At 43.0% G+C, this 18,882-nt stretch overlaps 1 protein-coding gene across 1 annotated transcript in view; it reads right to left on the minus strand.

The window, feature by feature from the left end:
- Positions 1-18,882, minus strand: part of LOC137361457 (NACHT, LRR and PYD domains-containing protein 3-like) — a 130,996-nt gene that overhangs the window by 46,060 nt on the left and 66,054 nt on the right. The window contains exons 6-8 of the mRNA XM_068026319.1: positions 10,653-10,824; positions 10,485-10,550; positions 5,150-6,887 (exon numbers count right to left, since the gene is read on the minus strand). Of these exons, the coding sequence (XP_067882420.1) occupies positions 5,150-6,887; positions 10,485-10,550; positions 10,653-10,824 (1,976 nt within the window). The remainder of the gene's footprint in view (positions 1-5,149; positions 6,888-10,484; positions 10,551-10,652; positions 10,825-18,882) is intronic.

Here is an 18,882-nt window from a genome sequence, read left to right on the forward strand (position 1 = left end):
TCTCCCTCGACACACACATCCTGCATGGGATTGGATTAAATATCTAATGTTAATTATTTAAACTCGGGTTTCTGTCCTGTTTCTAGTTAAAATGATGGATGTGGAAAATATTTGACATTAATTTTCTGTTCTGCTGGTTTATATTTTATATTTGCATTCTGCTGTCCAGCCTTATTAATAGAACAAAGAGAACAAAGAAAATTACAGCACAGGAACAGGCCCTTCGGCCCTCCAACCTGCACCGATCCAGATCCTCTATCTAAACATGTCGCCTATTTTCTAAGGGTCTGTCTCTCTTTGCTTCCTGCCCATTCATGTATCTGTCTAGATACATCTTAAAAGACGCTATCGTGTTCGCATCTACCACCTCTGCTGGCAACGCGTTCCAGGCACCCACCACCCTCTGCGTAAAGAACTTTCCACGCATATCCCCCCTAAACTTTTCCCCTCTCACTTTGAACTCGTGACCCCTAGTATTTGAATCCCCCACTCTGGGAAAAAGCTTCTTGCTATCCACCCTATCTATACCTCTCATGATTTTGTACACCTCAATCAGGTCCCCCCTCAACCTCCGTCTTTCTAATGAAAATAATCCTAATCTACTCAACCTCTCTTCATAGCTAGCGCCCTCCATACCAGGCAACATCCTGGTGAACCTCCTCTGCACCCTCTCCAAAGCATCCACATCCTTTTGGTAATGTGGCGACCAGAACTGCACGCAGTATTCCAAATGTGGCCGAACTAAAGTCCTATACAACTGTAACATGACCTGCTAACCCTTGTACTCAATACCCCGTCCGATGAAGGAAAGCATGCCGTATGCGTTCTTGACCACTCTATTTACCTGCATCGCCACCTTCAGGGAACAATGGACCTGAACACCCAAATCTCTCTGGACATCAATTTTCCCCAGGACTTTTCCATTTACTGTATAGTTCACTCTTGAATTGGATCTTCCAAAATGCATCACCTTGCATTTACCCTGATTGAACTCCATCTGCCATTTCGCTGCCCAACTCTCCAATCTATCTATATTCTGCTGTATTCTCTGACAGTCCCCTTCACTATCTGCTACTCCACCAATCTTAGTGTCATCTGCAAACTTGCTAATCAGACCACCTATACTTTCCTCCAAATTATTTATGTATATCACAAACAACAGTGGTCCCAGCATGGATCCCTGTGGAACACCACTGGTCACACGTCTCCATTTTGAGAAACTCCCTTCCACTGCTACTCTCTGTCTCCTGTTGCCCAGCCAATTCTTTATCCATCTAGCTAGTACACCCTGGACCCCATGCAACTTCACTTTCTCCATCAGCCTACCATGGGGAACCTTATCAAACTGAAGTCCATGTATATGACATCTACAGCCCTTCCCTCATCAATCAACGTATTCAATTCCTCAAAGAATTCTATTAAGTTGGTAAGACATGACCTTCCCTGCAAAAAACCATGCTGCCTATCACTGATAAGCCCATTTTCTTCCAAATGGGAATAGATCCTATCCCTCAGTATCTTCTCGAGCAGCTTCCCTACCACTGAAGTCAGGCTCAGCGGTCTATAATTGCCTGGATTATCCCTGCTACCCTTCTTAAACAAGGGGACAACATTAGCAATTCTCCAGTCCTCCGGGACCTCACCCGTGTTTAAGGATGCTGCAAAGATATCTGTTAAGGCCCCAGCTATTTCCTCTCTCACTTCCCTCAGTAACCATGGATAGATCCCATCCGGACCTGGGGACTTGTCCACCTTAATGCCTTTTAGAATACCCAACACTTTCTCCCTCCTTATGCCGACTTGACCTAGAGTAATCAAACATCTGTCCCTAACCTCAACATCCGTCATGCCCCTCTCCTCGATGAATACCGATGCAAAGTACTCGTTTAGAATCTCACCCATTTTCTCTGACTCCACGCATAACTTTCCTCCTTTGTCCTTGAGTGGGCCAATCCTTTCTCTAGTTACCCTCTTGCTCCTTATATATGAATAAAAGGCTTTGGGATTTTCCTTAACCCTGTTTGCTAAAGATATTTCATGACCCCTTTTAGCCCTCTTAATTCCTCGTTTCAGATTGGTCCTACATTCCCGATATTCTTTCAAAGCTTCGTCTTTCATCAGCCGCCTAGACCTTATGTATGCTTCCTTTTTCCTCTTAGCTAGTCTCACAATTTCACCTGTCATCCATGGTTCCCTAATCTTGCCATTTCTATCCCTCATTTTCACAGGAACATGTCTCTCCTGCACGCTAATCAACCTCTCTTTAAAAGCCTCCCACATATCAAAAGTGGATTTACCTTCAAACAGCTGCTCCCAATCTACATTCCCCAGCTCCTGCCGAATTTTGGTATAGTTGGCCTTCCCCCAATTTAGCACTCTTCCTTTAGGACCACTCTCGTCTTTGTCCATGAGTATTCTAAAACTTACGAAATTGTGATCACTATTCCCAAACTAGTCCCCTACTGAAACTTCAACCACCTGGCCGGGCTCATTCCCCAACACCAGGTCCAGTATGGCCCCTTCCCGAGTTGGACTATTTACATACTGCTCTAGAAAACCCTCCTGGATGTTCCTTACAAATTCTGCTCCATCTGGACCTCTAACACTAAGTGAATCCCAGTCAATGTTGGGAAAATTAAAATCTCCTATCACCACCACCCTGTTGCTCCTACATCTTTCCATAATCTGTTTACATATTTGTACCTCTATCTCACGCTCGCTGTTGGGAGGCCTGTAGTACAGCCCCAACATTGTTACCGCACCCTTCCTATTTCTGAGTTCTGCCCATATTGCCTCACAGCTCGAGTTCTCCATAGTGCCCTCCTTCAGCACAGCTGTGATATCCTCTTTGACCAGTAATGCAACTCCTCCACCCCTTTTACCTCCCTCTCTATCCCGCCTGAAGCATCGATATCCTGAGATATTTAGTTGCCAATCTTGCCCTTCCCTTAACCAAGTCTCAGTAATAGCAATAACATCATACTCCCAGGTACTAATCCAAGCCCTAAGTTCATCTGCCTTACCTACTACACTTCTTGCATTAAAACAAATGCACCTCAGACCACCAGTCCCTTTGCTTTCATCATCTGCTCCCTGCCTACTCTTTCCCTTAGTCACGCTGACTTCATTATCTAGTTCCTTACAGGCTTTAGTTACTACCTCCTTACTGTCCACTGACCTCATTTGGTTCTCAACCCCCTGCCACATTATTTTAAACCCTCCCGAAAAGCGTTAGCAAAAGCACCCCCAAGGACATTGGTTCCAGTCCGGCCCAGGTGTAGACCGTCCAATTTGTAATAGTCCGACCTCCCCCAGAACCGGTCCCAATGTCCCAAAAATCTGAACCCCTCCCTCCTGCACCATCTCTCAAGCCACACATTCATCCTGACTATTCTTTCATTTCTCCTCTGACTATCACGTGGCACTGGTAGCAATCCTGAGATTACTACCTCTGAGGTCCTACTTTTTAACTTGGCTCCTTACTCCCTAAATTCTGTTTGGAGGACCTCATCCTGTTTTTTACCTATATCATTGGTGCCTATGTGCACAACAACAACTGGCTGTTCACCCTCCCCTTTCAGAATGTTCTGCAGCCAATCTGAGACATCCCTGACCCGTGCACCTGGGAGGCAACATACCATTCGGGAGTCTCGTTTTCGACCACAGAACCGCCTATCTACTCCCCTTACAATCGAATCCCCTATGACTATGGCCCTTCCACTCTTTTTGCTGCCCTTCTGAACAGCAGAGCCAGCCACGGTGCCATGAACCTGGCTACTGCTGCCTTCCCCTGGTGAGCCATCTCCCTCAACAGTATCCAAAACGGTATACCTGTTGTGGAGGGAGATGACCGCAGGGGACACCTGCGCTCCCTTCCTACTCTTTCTCTGCCTTTTGGTCACCCATTTCCTTTCTCCCTCAGCAATCCTAATCTGCGGTGTGACCAATTCGCTAAACGTGCTATCCACGACCTCCTCAGCATCGCGAATGCTCCAAAGTGAGTCCATCCGCAGCTCTAGAGCCGTCATGCGGTCTAACAAGAGCTGCAGCTGGACACACTTCCTGCACGTGAAGGAGTCAGGGACATCAGCCGTGTCCCTGAGCTCCCACATTGAGCAAGAGGAGCATAACACGGGTCTGAGATCTCCTGCCATTTTTAATCTTAAGCTTAACTTAGTCTGAAACTTAGAAAAAAATGAAAAAGGAACGAAAAGTTTTTACCAATCACACGATAAAAAAGTAGAAAAAGCCTTACCTTATCTACACACAACCGAGTCCTTTGTTGATGATGATTTATTGTAATTAAATTATCAGACCCTTTCAGTGACCTGTATTTACTGATTCCATACAGATTGTAAAATCCCTGATGGTTCACAAGGATCCATTTTAGATTTTCCAGTCCTGGTGGTAAAACTAAACAATCCTCTTATTATTTGTCATCGTTGTGTCAAATCTGTTTCTCTCTGGTTCAACTGAACTGCAGCCGAAGGTTAACAGCTAAAACTGTGCAAGGTATGATGGGAAAAGTTGCCAGCTTTGCACAAGGAGAAGGAGCTGTGAAGCAGCTGAAGTCATTATTTTCCAGCCTGCTAGGCAGTGGGTGATAAAACATTCAATGAGACTGTGGGATGCTGTGATAACAAGGTTGCAGATAAGAAGGAAGGCCAGCAGATGTATTTTGATTTTAAAACTAAGCAGACAGACGACTCCAGGCCCTGAGTGTACGTGACAAAGAACATTTGCGATGCTGGGAGAAACTGGATAAGAAGGGGAGGCTAGGAGCCCCGAAAGGAGAAGACCTGCAGGACCATCACGGAAAGGGAACCCTGAGTCCACTTCAGTGAAGAGAACCCATGAGAGGGAGACTGATCACCTCACCTCACAACGGGTAGTATTGAAGTCCAAGCCGTGAGTCTTGGGATTTATTGTAACAAGTAGTTTAACAAGTGAAATAACAAGTAGTTAAGTGATTTAAGTAACAATAAAGGTGTTTATACCAAGTGTCTCGTGCAGGTGTCTTTTGTCTGCCACGTCAGTTGACACCCGAGTTTGAGGGTCAACAGAACTGTTTCTTTCACTTCATTACTGAGCGACAACACAATCTGTGACTGTTCAACATTTCAACAGTTAGAGACAAATAAACAGTTACCTCAACTCCTGGAATTTGTGCAGTACGGGTCCCAGCCGCTGGAGTCCTTCACACTGAATGTTGCAGTCATATAGATTAATGTTTTTTATGGTATCACAGAAACCAATAATGTGTGACAGGACCGCACAGTCAATTGGGGTCAGTTGCAATCTATTAAATGTAAGTTTGTGCATAGATCCCACTGTGTCCTGAACCAGTGCTTTATTCTGAGACTCAAACAGGTAGTGCAATGTGTTCAGGAGCTTCCTTTTACCAGTTTCACTCTCTGTGTTTCCAATCTCTCCTTTAACCTTCTCCTTCACCCAGTCAATCACTTGGCAAGTTGTTTGATGAAGAAATGGACGCAGAAACTCCTCCAGGGGTCGAGCTGCCTGTGGGGAGGAGAGACCAGCGACAAAACGCAGAAATATCTCAAATCTCCCATCCTTCGTCCTGTGGGCATCACTGAGGAGTTTCCAGATGTCCCCGGGATTTGGAGTCAGGAATTGTGTGAGTGCGGCTACAAACTCTTGGATGGTGAGGTGCGGGAAGGTGTAAACCACACTCTGGACAGAATCATCTCTCTCCAAAAGTTCCATCAGGAATCCAGACAGGAACTGGGAAGGTTGCAGATTGTACTCGATCAAATCTCCATCTCTAAACACAATCTTCTTCCTGGAGACTCCTGTGAAGGCCATCTCACCGATCTTCAGTAACACATCACGGAAGTTTTCAATCTCTCGGCTATGGTTTTTCAGAATGTTGTAAATATAGTAGGAATATAGCTGGGTGATGGTCTTGGGAACTTGCTGCTGTTTCCTGTCTCTTTGTGTAAAGAAGGGACCCAGTGACAGACAGAGGATCCAGCAGTAGGAAGGGTTGTAGCACATGGTGTACAGGATCTCGTTCTCCTCCACGTGTTTGAAAACAGCTGCTGCCACCGTCTGATCTTCAAAAAACTTGTTGAAATATTCCTTCCGTTCATCACCAACAAATCCCAGGATTTCAGCCCAGACACTGATCTCAGCCTTTTCCAATAAATGTAATGCAGTGGGACGACTGGTCACTAACACTGAACATCCTGGGAGCAGCTTGTGTTGTATTAAACTGTACACAATGTCAGACACTTCACACCAGCATTCGGGATCTGTGCACATGTACTGAGGTTCTGTATTTCTCCGATTGTCACCAAAATCGATCGTGTCCTTGAATTCATCCAAACCATCAAATATAAACAGCAATCCCTCTGGATTCTTCCAGAGCTCTCCCAAAATATTCCCAAAGTAGGGATACTGATCCAGTATCAGATTCCTCAGGTTTATTCTACAGTTAATTGTATTCAAATCCCGGAATTTAAAACTGAAAACAAATTGAAAGTTTGGGTATATTTTCCCAGTGGCCCAGTCATAAACAATCTTTTGTACCATTGTTGTTTTTCCAATCCCCGGGACTCCACTCACTGCTGCTGAACTCCCAGATTTGGATTTTCCCCAGGAAAAACTGCAATGGAACAATTGATCAGTTCGGATTTTTTCCAGTTCTTTCCGGAGATGTTTCTTTCTCCACTCTTCATGGTCTCGGCCTCTTGCCAGCAGTTCATGTTCTACAAGTGTCCGATCTCGAACAGTAGAAATGACCGTTAGCTCAGCGTATCGATCAACCAGCTGGAAAATCTTAACCTTCTCCTTTATTAGGATAGTGTTCACTCTCAGTGTTTCAGTTTGTACCCGGAGTGTTTCCTTGTGTTTCCGTTGAACATCTTCAATTAGAACAGACAGAAAGTGGTTTTCAATGTTAGCTGCACTGATGTAAAAAAAACTTCACTATCCAGTGAAATGTCACATTTAATTCACAGCGTTAATAGAGGTTCACATAGAAATTCAATCTCAGTTAATGGAAACCTCGCTTGAAAGTGAATGATGGCAGAAAAAAGTTTCAAATTTTCACCTGATTCTAATGTATACTGAACATGGAGATTTCTACAAAGGTGATAGTTTCCCTCTGATGGATAATTAACCCACCAACCCCTGCACATATGCACATGCAGAAATGGCTACTAGCTGAAGGCCTGTCGATACAATTATTTAAAACTAGCATGGAGCATCGCAATTGCATTTTTTGCACACCGAATCACTTTCTGGATTAAGTTTAAGTAACAATTACCAATAATAACAGTACTCATAATACAGGCAGTATAATAACTAATATATGTATAAAGACTAGGATGGGTGGACCATTTGGAACTCTTCAACCTCTAATTGCTCGATTTTAGTATCATTCATTTTAAATCATCACCACACTGGTTGGTGAGTACCTGTGAATGAATTGACCTTCCCCTCAGGCTGGGCTGTACCATTGCAAACTTCAAAATACTGGATCTAAGGGCATATGGTACTAGAATAGTGCCAAGTGCTTCTAGATGAATAGCCACCCTATGGTTAATACTAACAGGTCTGCCCTCTGTTATAGGCATTTCATTACAAATCCACACATGATATTAGCTTTATGAAATTTGTCCCATTTTATTCCCAGGACTGGATCCAATAATGTCTCCTTCCTCATTAGGAGGAAACATACTGATCAACATAATTCTCCTGAACACACTTCAAAAATTCTTGATGAAAGGTACACAGATCTGAAACGTTAACTCTATTTTATTCTCCACAGAAGCTGCCTGATCTGCTGAGTAATTCCAGCAATTTCTGCTTTTGTTTTAAAAATTCTTTCCCTTCTCTGCCTTTAAAACGATCACTGCTTCATTCAACGAAGACATAGGAAATGGCATCAGAGATAGATTTGCATTGTTTGTGGGATGAGACATCAGATTTTGAAATTTTGATCTATATATGAACTGAATTCATCAAATTAATGCAAGAAAGTGACTCACAATGAATGAAAATATTTCATAATGGATAAACTGAAATTATGCAGTGAGCATTGCTCATGAAATTAATGATGATTTAGAAGGACAATAAATGAACAGTGCAAGTCGGTCTAAGGACAACTGAATATGTTTCCGTGGATACACTGAAAGGAGGGGTAAGCGTGTTCATCTCCAACAGGAGCTGGCTTATTTGAGACTGATAGCCTTTTTCTATTCTGAAACATTCTCCTGTTATATCAAACATGCAACAAATAATTGTGTTGACGTAACAGTCCTTTCTGAACACCAATTAAAATCAAAAAGAAAGCTACTGCACACTTCACTCAGTTTAATGTTAGAGCAGAAAACCTTAACATTTCATTTCAACTGTCCTACTAATAATTCCATTGTGTTGTTTAATCTTGTTCTGAGTTTTCTCTAATGCAGTGCTGGAAATTAGAAAATAGGTTTCTGTTAATCATTGACTTGAGTCTAAAAGGAACCATCATGGAGCAAAAGAAATTTCACTGCACATTTCAACTGGTTTGTTGCCAGTGGGAAAATAGCAAATAAATTTCTCATCACCCAGAACAATATTTTCATCATATTCTTAGATTAATGGATTAATGTTCTATTGTGTTCACATCTGAGAGGAGATGAAAAGGATTCTGACTGGTCATTCTCTGCTGTGCAAAAAACACTACCTTACAGCAATGTGCACAGCTCATGTCTCCATATAATCTCGATGATAAAGCCACTGGATAAGGCGTAAAAAAAGAATCACGAGGATGATAACAAAACTGGTAGGTGATATTTGTCAAGGGAGACTGAACAAACTGGGGCTCTATTCTCTAGAAAAAAAAATAAGGATGAGGTTTCCCGAATCGAGGTGATTAATAATACGAATGAGGATTAACAGAGTAGACATAGAGAGGAGATTGCCATTTGTAAATGAAGATAGCCACCAATAAGTCCAATAGGTAATTCAGGAGAAACATCTTTAGCCAGAGTGTTTGCAATGTGGAGTTCACTACCAAAGGAGTAGTTCAGCTGAAGAGGGGAAGCTGGGAAGTGAAAAGGAATAAAAGGATATCGTCATAGCGTTAGAGGAAGATGGGTGGGAGGTGGCCCATGTGGGTGTTCCTTCATTCGGCCAAAATCTCATGCCATGACCAAAGATCAGTGATCTGCTCAGATTCATTCTTAAACATCCTTCATTGTCGAGGCTTGCTCAGCCATTTCAGAGGTGACCACATTGGTGAAGAGCTGGAGCTATATATCGACAAGACCTTCTTTACCGCTACCAATTGGCCTGCTTCTGTGCTAGACTACATTTAATTCTATTTTCGTTTTTCACATCTCTCCTCCTCTTTATTGTCAATCTATAGGATAGAGCTACAGGAGTCAATACTTCTGACTCAAGGTGCTATTATTTCCCTGTGAGTTGAGGGCTCATGACAGGTGTGTATGGGGTTTCACAGTGTATCAGGATCCTGCCAGGTATGTATGGGGTTTCACAGTGTATCAGGATCCTGCCAGGTATGTATGGGGTTTCACAGTGTATCAGGATCCTGACAGGTGTGTATGGGGTTTCACAGTGTATCAGGATCCTGTCAGGTGTGTATGGGGTTTCACAGTGTATCAGGATCCTGCCAGGTGTGTATGGGGTTTCACAGTGTATCAGGATCCTGCCAGGTGCGTATGGGGTTTCCCAGTGTATCAGGATCCTGCCGGGTGTGTATGGGGTTTCACAGTGTATCAGGATCCTGCCAGCTGTGTATGGGGTTTCACAGTGTATCAGGATCCTGCCAGGTATGTATGGGGTTTCACAGTGTATCAGGATCCTGCCAGGTATGTATGGGGTTTCACAGTGCATCAGGATCCTGCCGGGTGTGTCTGGGGTTTCACAGTGTATCAGGATCCTGCCAGGTGTGTATAGGGTTTCACAGTGTATCAGGATCCTGCCAGCTGTGTACAGGGTTTCACAGTGTATCAGGATCCTGCCAGGTGTGTATGAGGTTTCACAGTGTATCAGGATCCTGCCAGGTGTGTATGGGGTTTCGCAGTGTATCAGGATCCTGCCTGGTGTGTCTGGGGTTTCACAGTGCATCAGGATCCTGCCAGCTGTGTACAGGGTTTCACAGTGTATCAGGATCCTGCCAGCTGTGTACAGGGTTTCACAGGGTATCAGGATCCTGCCAGCTGTGTACAGGGTTTCACAGTGTATCAGGATCCTGTAGGTGTGTATGGTGTTTCATAGCGTGTCAGGATCCTATACACAACATTCCGAAGTCAGTGGATTCAGTGAAGTATTTGCAAAGTCCATACATTTACAGCGTATATCAGAAACCAAATCTAAGATTTAAGATAAATGCAAGCAACTTTCAATCGTGTTTCTCCAGCCTCTGAACTTCTGATTCCCAGAAACAAACGGCGACAGTCGGTTTCTGAGAAGTGAAATAGGATGTTTGAAATCTCCATGTCATCACTTACCTTTCAGGTGACTGGGTAATTCAGATAAACCTCCTGCGATGCGTGTATAATCAAATGAATCACAACCTGTTTAAATCAATTAATTTACATGAAATCAGATTTGTGTAATATAGTAAATTCTGCAGTGTTTGAATCTGAAGTTGAATTCAGTGTGTGATTTTACCATACCGAGTTCCTGTATATCTTTCAGTATTTTGTCCAACTTTGGTACTCCGTGACGCATTTTCACAAAGGATTCCCACATCACCCTTCGGACCCGAGAGCCTTTCTCCATCACCAGATTTAGGAGAAGTTTGGAACTGTCTGCCCTGTTTCCCTTCTCTGTGAGTTCAATGATTTTCTGTAAGTATAATGATGAATATATTGAGGAGGGGAGTGATCGCTGGACACTGAGAATGAAAAGATCCCAGCCTTTTTTTAATCACAGGAAACAGTCACTGGAGTACATACTGATCTATTCCGAACATGGGCTGAATATTCTGCAAGCGTCTTCGAGGGACATGAGAACAGAAGCAGGCCATTCTGCCCATCAAGCCTCTTCTACGATTCAATGAGATCATGGCTGATTGATATCCTAACCTCATCCACTCACCTTGGCTCCATATCCCTTAATATACGTGGCTCGCAAAGATCGATCGATCTCAGATCTTGATTAATTCATTCATGGAAAGTAGATGAAACCAAAATAGAAATCAGAAGTATTGTTCTGGAAGAGTGAGGAATCACTGATGCTCTGCAGTCGTTTCACTAGGATTAGTTTCCTCTGTCCTTCAGTCTCCAACATCGCATCAGATACTGAATAACAATATGATCCACTTGTTTCTCCCACTTACTTTCTGCTGTCACACTTTGGCTGCTGTTTTATTTCAGTAAATCACAATCAGAACTCAAGTGACAGAGAAGCATTGATTCTGAAGTGAGGGAAGCAGCTAGAAAACTGTCTAACTGATCACCACTGACTAATCAATACAATCACTGCTGATCTATTAGTCAGGCGAATTAACAATAAGGATGAAAAATCCAATTGCTTTTCCCCTCAGTCATTGAAACGTGTGTCACCCATTAGTTTACACACCCTCTGCCAGTTTGAAACCTCAGTCACTGGGAACATATATCTGGCACGAGGCACAAGCAGTCAGGACTTTCACCTACAGTTTATAGTAACATAGAGGCTTTAATGTGGAAAATTGACAGTAAGTGTGGGGCCCTTAGAGGATGTGAATGGGGAATTAATAACAGGGAAATGGCAGATAATTTAAACCAATATTTTGCATCAGTCTTCACAGTGCAGAACACTATAAACACCACATCAATAATAGATGAACAAGGTGTAAATGGGAGGGAGAAAGTTGTAACAATATCACGAGGGAAAAGGTGCTGGACAAGCTAATGGGACTAAAGGCAGAAAAGTCGCCAGGACCTGAAGGTCTGCACCCAAGGGTTTTAAAAGAAGTGACTGCAGAGATAGTGGAGACACTGTTGATAATATACCAAAACTCACTGGATACAAGCCGATTGGAAAACCGCTAATGTGACAACCCTATTCAAGAAAGGAGGGAAAGAGAAAGCAGGAAACTATAGACCAGTTAGCTTAATGTCAGTCATTGGGAAAATGCTTGAGTCGATTATGAAGGAAGAAATAGCAGGACATTTAGAGAATCATTATGCAATCAGAGTCAACATGATTTTACGAAAGGGAAATCATGTTTGACAAATTTGTTAGAGTTCTTTGAGGATATGACAAGCAAAGTGGATAATTATTGTTGTGTAGTTGGATTTTGAAAAGGCGTTTGATAAGGTGCCACATAAAAGGTTATTGCACAAAATAGGAGCTCAGGGTATTGGAGGTAATGTGTTGGATTGGATTGAGGATTGACTAATACACAGAAGGCAGAGAGTCGGGATTATTTGGTCTTTCCCAGTTTGGAAAGTCATAACTGTTGGGGTGCAATGATCAGTCCTAGGGCCTCAGCTATTTACTATCTACATTAATGACTTAGAGGAAGGGACAGAGTGTATTGTATCCAAATTTGCTGACAATACAAAAATAGGTGGGAAGAAATGTTGTGGTGAGGACACAAAGAATCTGAAAAGTGATATAGATAGGTTAAGTGAGTGGGCAAAAACCTGGCAGATGGCGTACAATGTTGGAAAGTGTGAGGTCATCCACTTTGGTAGGAAGAATAAAAAGGCAGATTATTAGTTAGATGAAGAAAGACTACAAAATACGGCAGCACAGAGGGATCTGGGTGTTCTTGTACAGGAAACACAAAAGGTTAGCATGCAGATGCAGCAAGTAATTAGGAAGGCAAATGGAATTTTGGCCTTTACTTCTAGGGGGTTAGAGTTTAAAAATAGGGAAGTTCTGTTACAACTGTACAGGGTGTTGGTGAAGCCACACCTGGAGTACTATGGACAGTTTTGGTCCCCGTATTTAAAGAAGGATATACTAGCAGTGGAGGCAGTTCACAAAAGGTTCACTAGGCTGATTCCTCGGATGAAGGGGTTGTCTTATCAAGAACGTCTAAACGGGGTTAGACCTTTATTCATTGGAGTTTAGAAGACTGAGAGGTAATCTTATGGAAACATATAAGATTTTAAGGGGGCTCGACAGGGTAGATGTTGAGAATATGTTTCCACTAGTCGGGGAATCTCAAACTAGGGGACATAATTACAGAATAAGGGGGTACACATTTAAAACTGAGATGCGAAGGAATTTCTTCTCTCAGAGGATGGTGAATCTCTGGAATTCTCTGCCTCAGAGAGTTGTCGAGGCCAGGTCACTAAATGTATTTAAGGAGGAGGTAGATAGATTTTTGAAATCTCGGGGAGTCGAGGGTGAGGCAGAGCAGACCCGAAAGCGGAGTTGAGGACTGGGACAGATCAGCCATGATCTTTTTTGAATGGCGGGGCTAGGCCTGAGGAGCTGAATGGCCTACTCCTGCTCCTATTTCTTATGTTCTTATGAAATGTTATAGTACCAGTAATCCAGAGACCTAATATCAAATTTCTGCAAGGCATTTTGTGAGTTTGAATTCAAATTACAATTTCTAACATCTGGAAATTTAAAAAAAAAATCTGGTAGCGATAAAGAAGATTGTTGTAAAACTGAATGTCCTTTAGGTCTGGTCGATACGTGGCTCCGGTCCTTCACCACTGTGGTCGCCGCTGAAGTGGCCTAGCAAGCCTCGACAATGAAGGATTTTTAAGAATAAATCTGGGCCGGTCACTGATCTTTGGTCTTGGCATGGGATTTGGGTAGAATGAAGGAACACCCAGCCCAGTCAAGCCTGAAAGGTACTCCTCACTAACATCTGGGAACTAAAGCCAATGTGGGACAGGAGGACCACACATTTATCAAGCAAGTGTAACACACTCATATTTACAAAATCATATTTATTAGCGCCCATCCCAGAGTCCTTCATCAGAATCCTTGAGTATATCCTGTCCCATCGGCAGAGCAGACTGACCTGTGGTGGGGCACAATGGTATACATTCGGCTAGCAGTGACCCTGAATGTCCTCAACATTGACTCAGGACCCCACGTCACCTTGTCACTTCAGGGAAAATACGGGTAAGGAAATCTTTTTCTGATCACCACATACCGTCCTCCTTCAGCCAAAGATCAATACTCCTCCATGTTGAACACCACTTGGAGGATATCCAGTTTCCAGACAATTTTATTCACTCCACATGATATCATGGAAGGGGTGAGAGGAATAGACGCGGCAAAGTAGATGGGTTCCAACAACATTCTGGCTGTTGAGTTGAAGACGTGAGTTCTATAACTAGTCGTAGGTCAAGACAAGTTGTTCCAGTGCTGCCACATCACTGGCATCTACCTGATAATGTAGAGAATTACCCAGGTATGTTTTGTACATGAAAAGACTGACAAACCGAACCAGGGTCATTTACTATCCCAATTGGCTACTCACAATCATCAACAAAGTGATGTAAGAAGTTCTCACCAATGTTATCAAGAAGCACTTACTCACAAATAACCTGCTCACTGATGCTCAGTTTGGGTTCATCACAGCCACTCGGCTTCAGACCTCACTATGGACTTGGCCCAAACATGGACAAAATAGTTGAATTCCAGAGGCGAGGTGAAAGTGACATCAGCTACAACACTGGCATCTACCCGGCAATGTGGAAAATTGCCCAATTATATCCCATACACAAAAAAGCAGGACAAATCCAAACCAGCCAATTAACGCCTCATCTGTCTACTCTTGATCATCAGCAAAGTGATGGAAGTGGTCATCGATAGTGCTCAGCAATAACCTGCTCAGTGATGCTCAGTTTGGGTTCCGCCAGGGCCACTCAGCCTGACCTAATTACAGCCTTGGTCTAAACATGGACACAAGAGCTGAACTCAAGAGGTGAGGTGAGAGAGACTACACTTGACATCATTTGACAGAGTATGGTAACAATGGACCCTCACAAAACAGGAGTAAATGGGAATCAGGGGGAAAACTCTACGCTGGTTGGAGTCAGACCTAGCATAAAGGAAGATGGTTGTGGCTGTTGGAGGTCAATTATCCCAGGACATCACTGTAGGAGTTCCTCAGGGTCGTGTCCTAGGCCCAACCATCTTTAACTGCTTCATCAATGAACTTTCCTCCATTAGAAGGTCAGAAGTGGGAATGTGCACTGATTGCACAATGTTCAGCACCATTCACGACTCCTCAGATACTGATGCAGCTCGTATCTAGATTCAGCAAGACCTGGACAATATCCAGGCTTGGGCTGATAAGTGGCAAGTGACATTTGCGTCACAAAAGTGCCAGAAAATGACTATATCAAACAAGAGAGAATCTATCCATCTCCCCTTGATGTTCAATGGCATTGCCATCACTGTATCCCCCACTATCAACATCCTGGGGGGTACCATTGACCATAAACTGAACTGGACCAGCCACATAAATACTGTGGCTACAAGAGTAGGTCAGAAATGGCAAGTAACTCACCTCCTGACTTCCCAGTGCCTGTCCACCATCTACAAGGCACAAGTCAGGAGTGTGTTATGACCGAGGCGGGAGGACTGCATTGTTAACTCAGTCCCACTTCTCCACAGGTAACAGCATATCAATAAAGTTTCCTATTTACTGACACAGCCAATTAGATGTTCTATTTATCCCCAGAATAAAGAGCTCCAACCAGGTTTCTTTAATAAACAGCAAAATTATCCATTTACTATAAAGCCAAGTCATAACCAATAATTAAGTTTATATATATACGAATTGAAATATTAAAGCTCCTTATTTTTTCCCTAGCCCTCACGCATATATATCCAAAAACTGGTTAACCAGGGAATAAAGGGATTTCTGTTCCCGACTGTTACCTAGAAAAAGAAGGGGGAAAATAAACTTATACTGAAGCAAAGAGTTGGAAGTCCTTTGCTTTGGCGAGGTGTCCCAAAGTTGAATAGATGGATGCCACTCAGAGTCTTTCCAGGCGAGATTGATAAACAGTCCGTTTTGGGTCAAGAAAGTCAACTGCAGAAGCTTCACATAGGTCTTCCATCAGGTGTGCAGCAACAAGTGTCAATTTTTACACATTCGGTTCAAATCTTTTAAAGATTCAAAGTTTCTGCAAAGATTCAGGACATTTTAAAACAGAGGATGCAAGAGTACAGCTTGACGCGGGGATTCTTCAGAGACAGGAGGAAATAGAAATCCGCAACAATTGAAATACAGGGTTTCTTCTCAAGAGATGCAGGATTCCTTTTCAAAGAGAAAGGTGGGAAGTTTTTCTCCTCTCCAGGCAGAAACAACAACTGATTGTTTCAACAGTTCAAATTGAAACTAAACCTCCAGAAACAAGTCACATGACCACCATTAATCACTCCTTTGTCACTTGCTTGTCAACATCTGTCCCTTTAGGTTAGAAAACAACCCCCCTGTTGGGTTCTTTGTAAACAGGTGTTTTCCAGCAAGTGTTTACATTCCACTCTCAGGTCAACTCAGTCCCAAACCATTTTTTCTTCAAAAAAAGACACAAAGTTCAGCCATCTCCAGATGTTTCAATGTCCATGAAATCATTTTTAGTTTTTCCTTAAATATAGATTCCCAAGTTTTTAACAAAAAATGGAACTCTTGTAACAAGTAGATGGATGCAGTTCCAGCAACATTCAAGAAGCTCAACACCATCCAGGACAAAGCAGTCCACTTGATTGGTACCCCATCTACCACTTTCAACATCCATTCCCTTCAGCACTGATGCACAGTGGCAGCAGTGTGTACTGTCTACAAGTTGCATTGCAGCAACTCACCAAGGCTCATTCGACAGAGCCTTACAAACCCACAACCTCTACCAGCTACCAGCTAGAAGAACAAGGGCAGAAGATGATTTCTTGATGTTCTGAAAATTATGGGAGAAAACACAATTGAAAAATTGCCATACAGATTCACTAGGATGTTACCAGGGATGTGGAGTTAATGTTAGAAAGGAGTTTGAGAACTTTGGGCTACTTCCATGGGAGGTGGAGAGATTAAGTGCGAACACACAAAAACATAAGAAATAGGAGCAGGAGTAGACCATGTCGCCCATCATTTCTGCTCCACCATTCAATACAATCATGGCTGATCATAGGCTTCAACTCCACTTTCCCAGAGAGACCAAAAATCTGTTTGTCAGACCAGCAAACTATCTACCTGAGGAGTTTCTGTAAGTGTTCAGAGTCTGAAGAATTATCAAATATTTAATGATATTTTACACTGACTGTCCTGAGAGCTGGTGGACCCGGTCCTTCCAAGCATCCCTATCCTTTTGTGTCTTTGCCAGTTGTTCATTTAATTGCTCTACTTCCCTTAATGCAAAGCAATCTGGATAAAGTTGGATGTATTTCATACAAGAATATGAATTCGGCCCCTCCAGCCTCCTCTGCCATTTGATAATGTAAGCCTTGAAAAATTATTCTGGTATTGTTCTATACCCAGCATGCTCTAAGGCAGCTAAGACAGATGCAGAACTTGCTGAAGTAAGCTTACAGACATGTCGAAACTTGTGGTTAAGGCACATGATTGCTGAACTGTGCAGACAAAGGGGAACAAATCAGTGACTGTTGAACGGTGCAGATAAAGGGGAGCAGATTAAGGGGAACAAACAATGGGTGTCACAAACAAGTCTGGACATCTGCTTAGGCAGCTAAACCACTAACGCTTGCTAATCAAAGATGAGCTAATGTTTGGAGCTTTATCTTAAAGACCATGCAAGACACAATCATATGAGTCATGTGTTGAGCAATGAGCCTTTAAAGAATATATAAGGGTTAACGCTTGAGTATATCCTCGGCAGGAACCTAGGAACAACTCTTGAAGGCAGGACCCTGAGTACGGAGGCTCAGTGATCAACCGTGACGAGAGACTGATCACCTCTGTATTGACGGGTAGTATCTTGGACAAGAAGTGAGACATGTACTTATTTGGTGTCTAAATAAAACTGTTGTACTAAACTTCTCCTTGTCATAAGTTTGTATTCCGGTGTCTGGTGCCTGGGAGTTTGACATAATTGGAAAAGGGGTCAATCTTCCGATTCAGAGTTAAATTAGGCACGACAATAAGATCATGGCTGATCTGACTGCAGCCTGAGCTTTACTTTCCTGTCTAGCTGCTATAACCTTTGACTCCTTTGTCAATCAAGAATCTATCTAACTCAGCCTTAAAAGTTTTCAATGACCCAGCCTCCACTGCTCTCTGGGAGACAGAATTCCTTAGACTAACAAACCTCAGACAGAAAAGAATTCTCCTCATCTGCATCTTCAGAATTCTGTAGTTGCGTGGATAAAAAGGAAGGCTGGAGTCTGGAGAGTGAACAGAAGATTGGCAATAGACTAGGGGGTGGGATTTTAACAGTAATGAGTAATGATGTCAAAGAAGGAAACTCTTGAGTCTGCGCAGTGAGCGAATGCGCATCGCGATGATGTCATCAGGCTCATGTTAGAGCTTCCTTCACACTGGGAGTTGGAAGGTAAGTTAAAGGGAACATTGCGGTGGTCGGGTTAGGCTCGGGTCGGGCTCGGGGGCAAAAATAGAGGGACTCGGGCTGGGTCGGACTCGGGTCGGGTTTTTTTGTGACTTGAGCAGGCCTTTAATCACCACTCATTCTTCTAAACGCCAATGAATGTGGGCCAAACCTGTCCAAACTTTCCTCATAAAATAACCCCTTCATTTCAGGAATCAGTCGAGTCAATCTTCTTCACCAATGCATGCTGTAATTTTTGGGAGTAAGTGGACGATATGATTAATTATTTTGGGGTGGTCCTGCATGTGCGATGACTTAAATGGGCCGCATAGTGTGTGGCCTGTGTAGAAACTTCCCAGTTGCTGTGTGGTTGCACAGCTTAGACAGAACATTGTTCATCACACATGAACTGATCAGAAAGCATAATTCAGTC

Source organism: Heterodontus francisci, unplaced genomic scaffold, assembly GCF_036365525.1.
Source record: "Heterodontus francisci isolate sHetFra1 unplaced genomic scaffold, sHetFra1.hap1 HAP1_SCAFFOLD_106, whole genome shotgun sequence".
NCBI lineage: Eukaryota > Metazoa > Chordata > Chondrichthyes > Heterodontiformes > Heterodontidae > Heterodontus > Heterodontus francisci.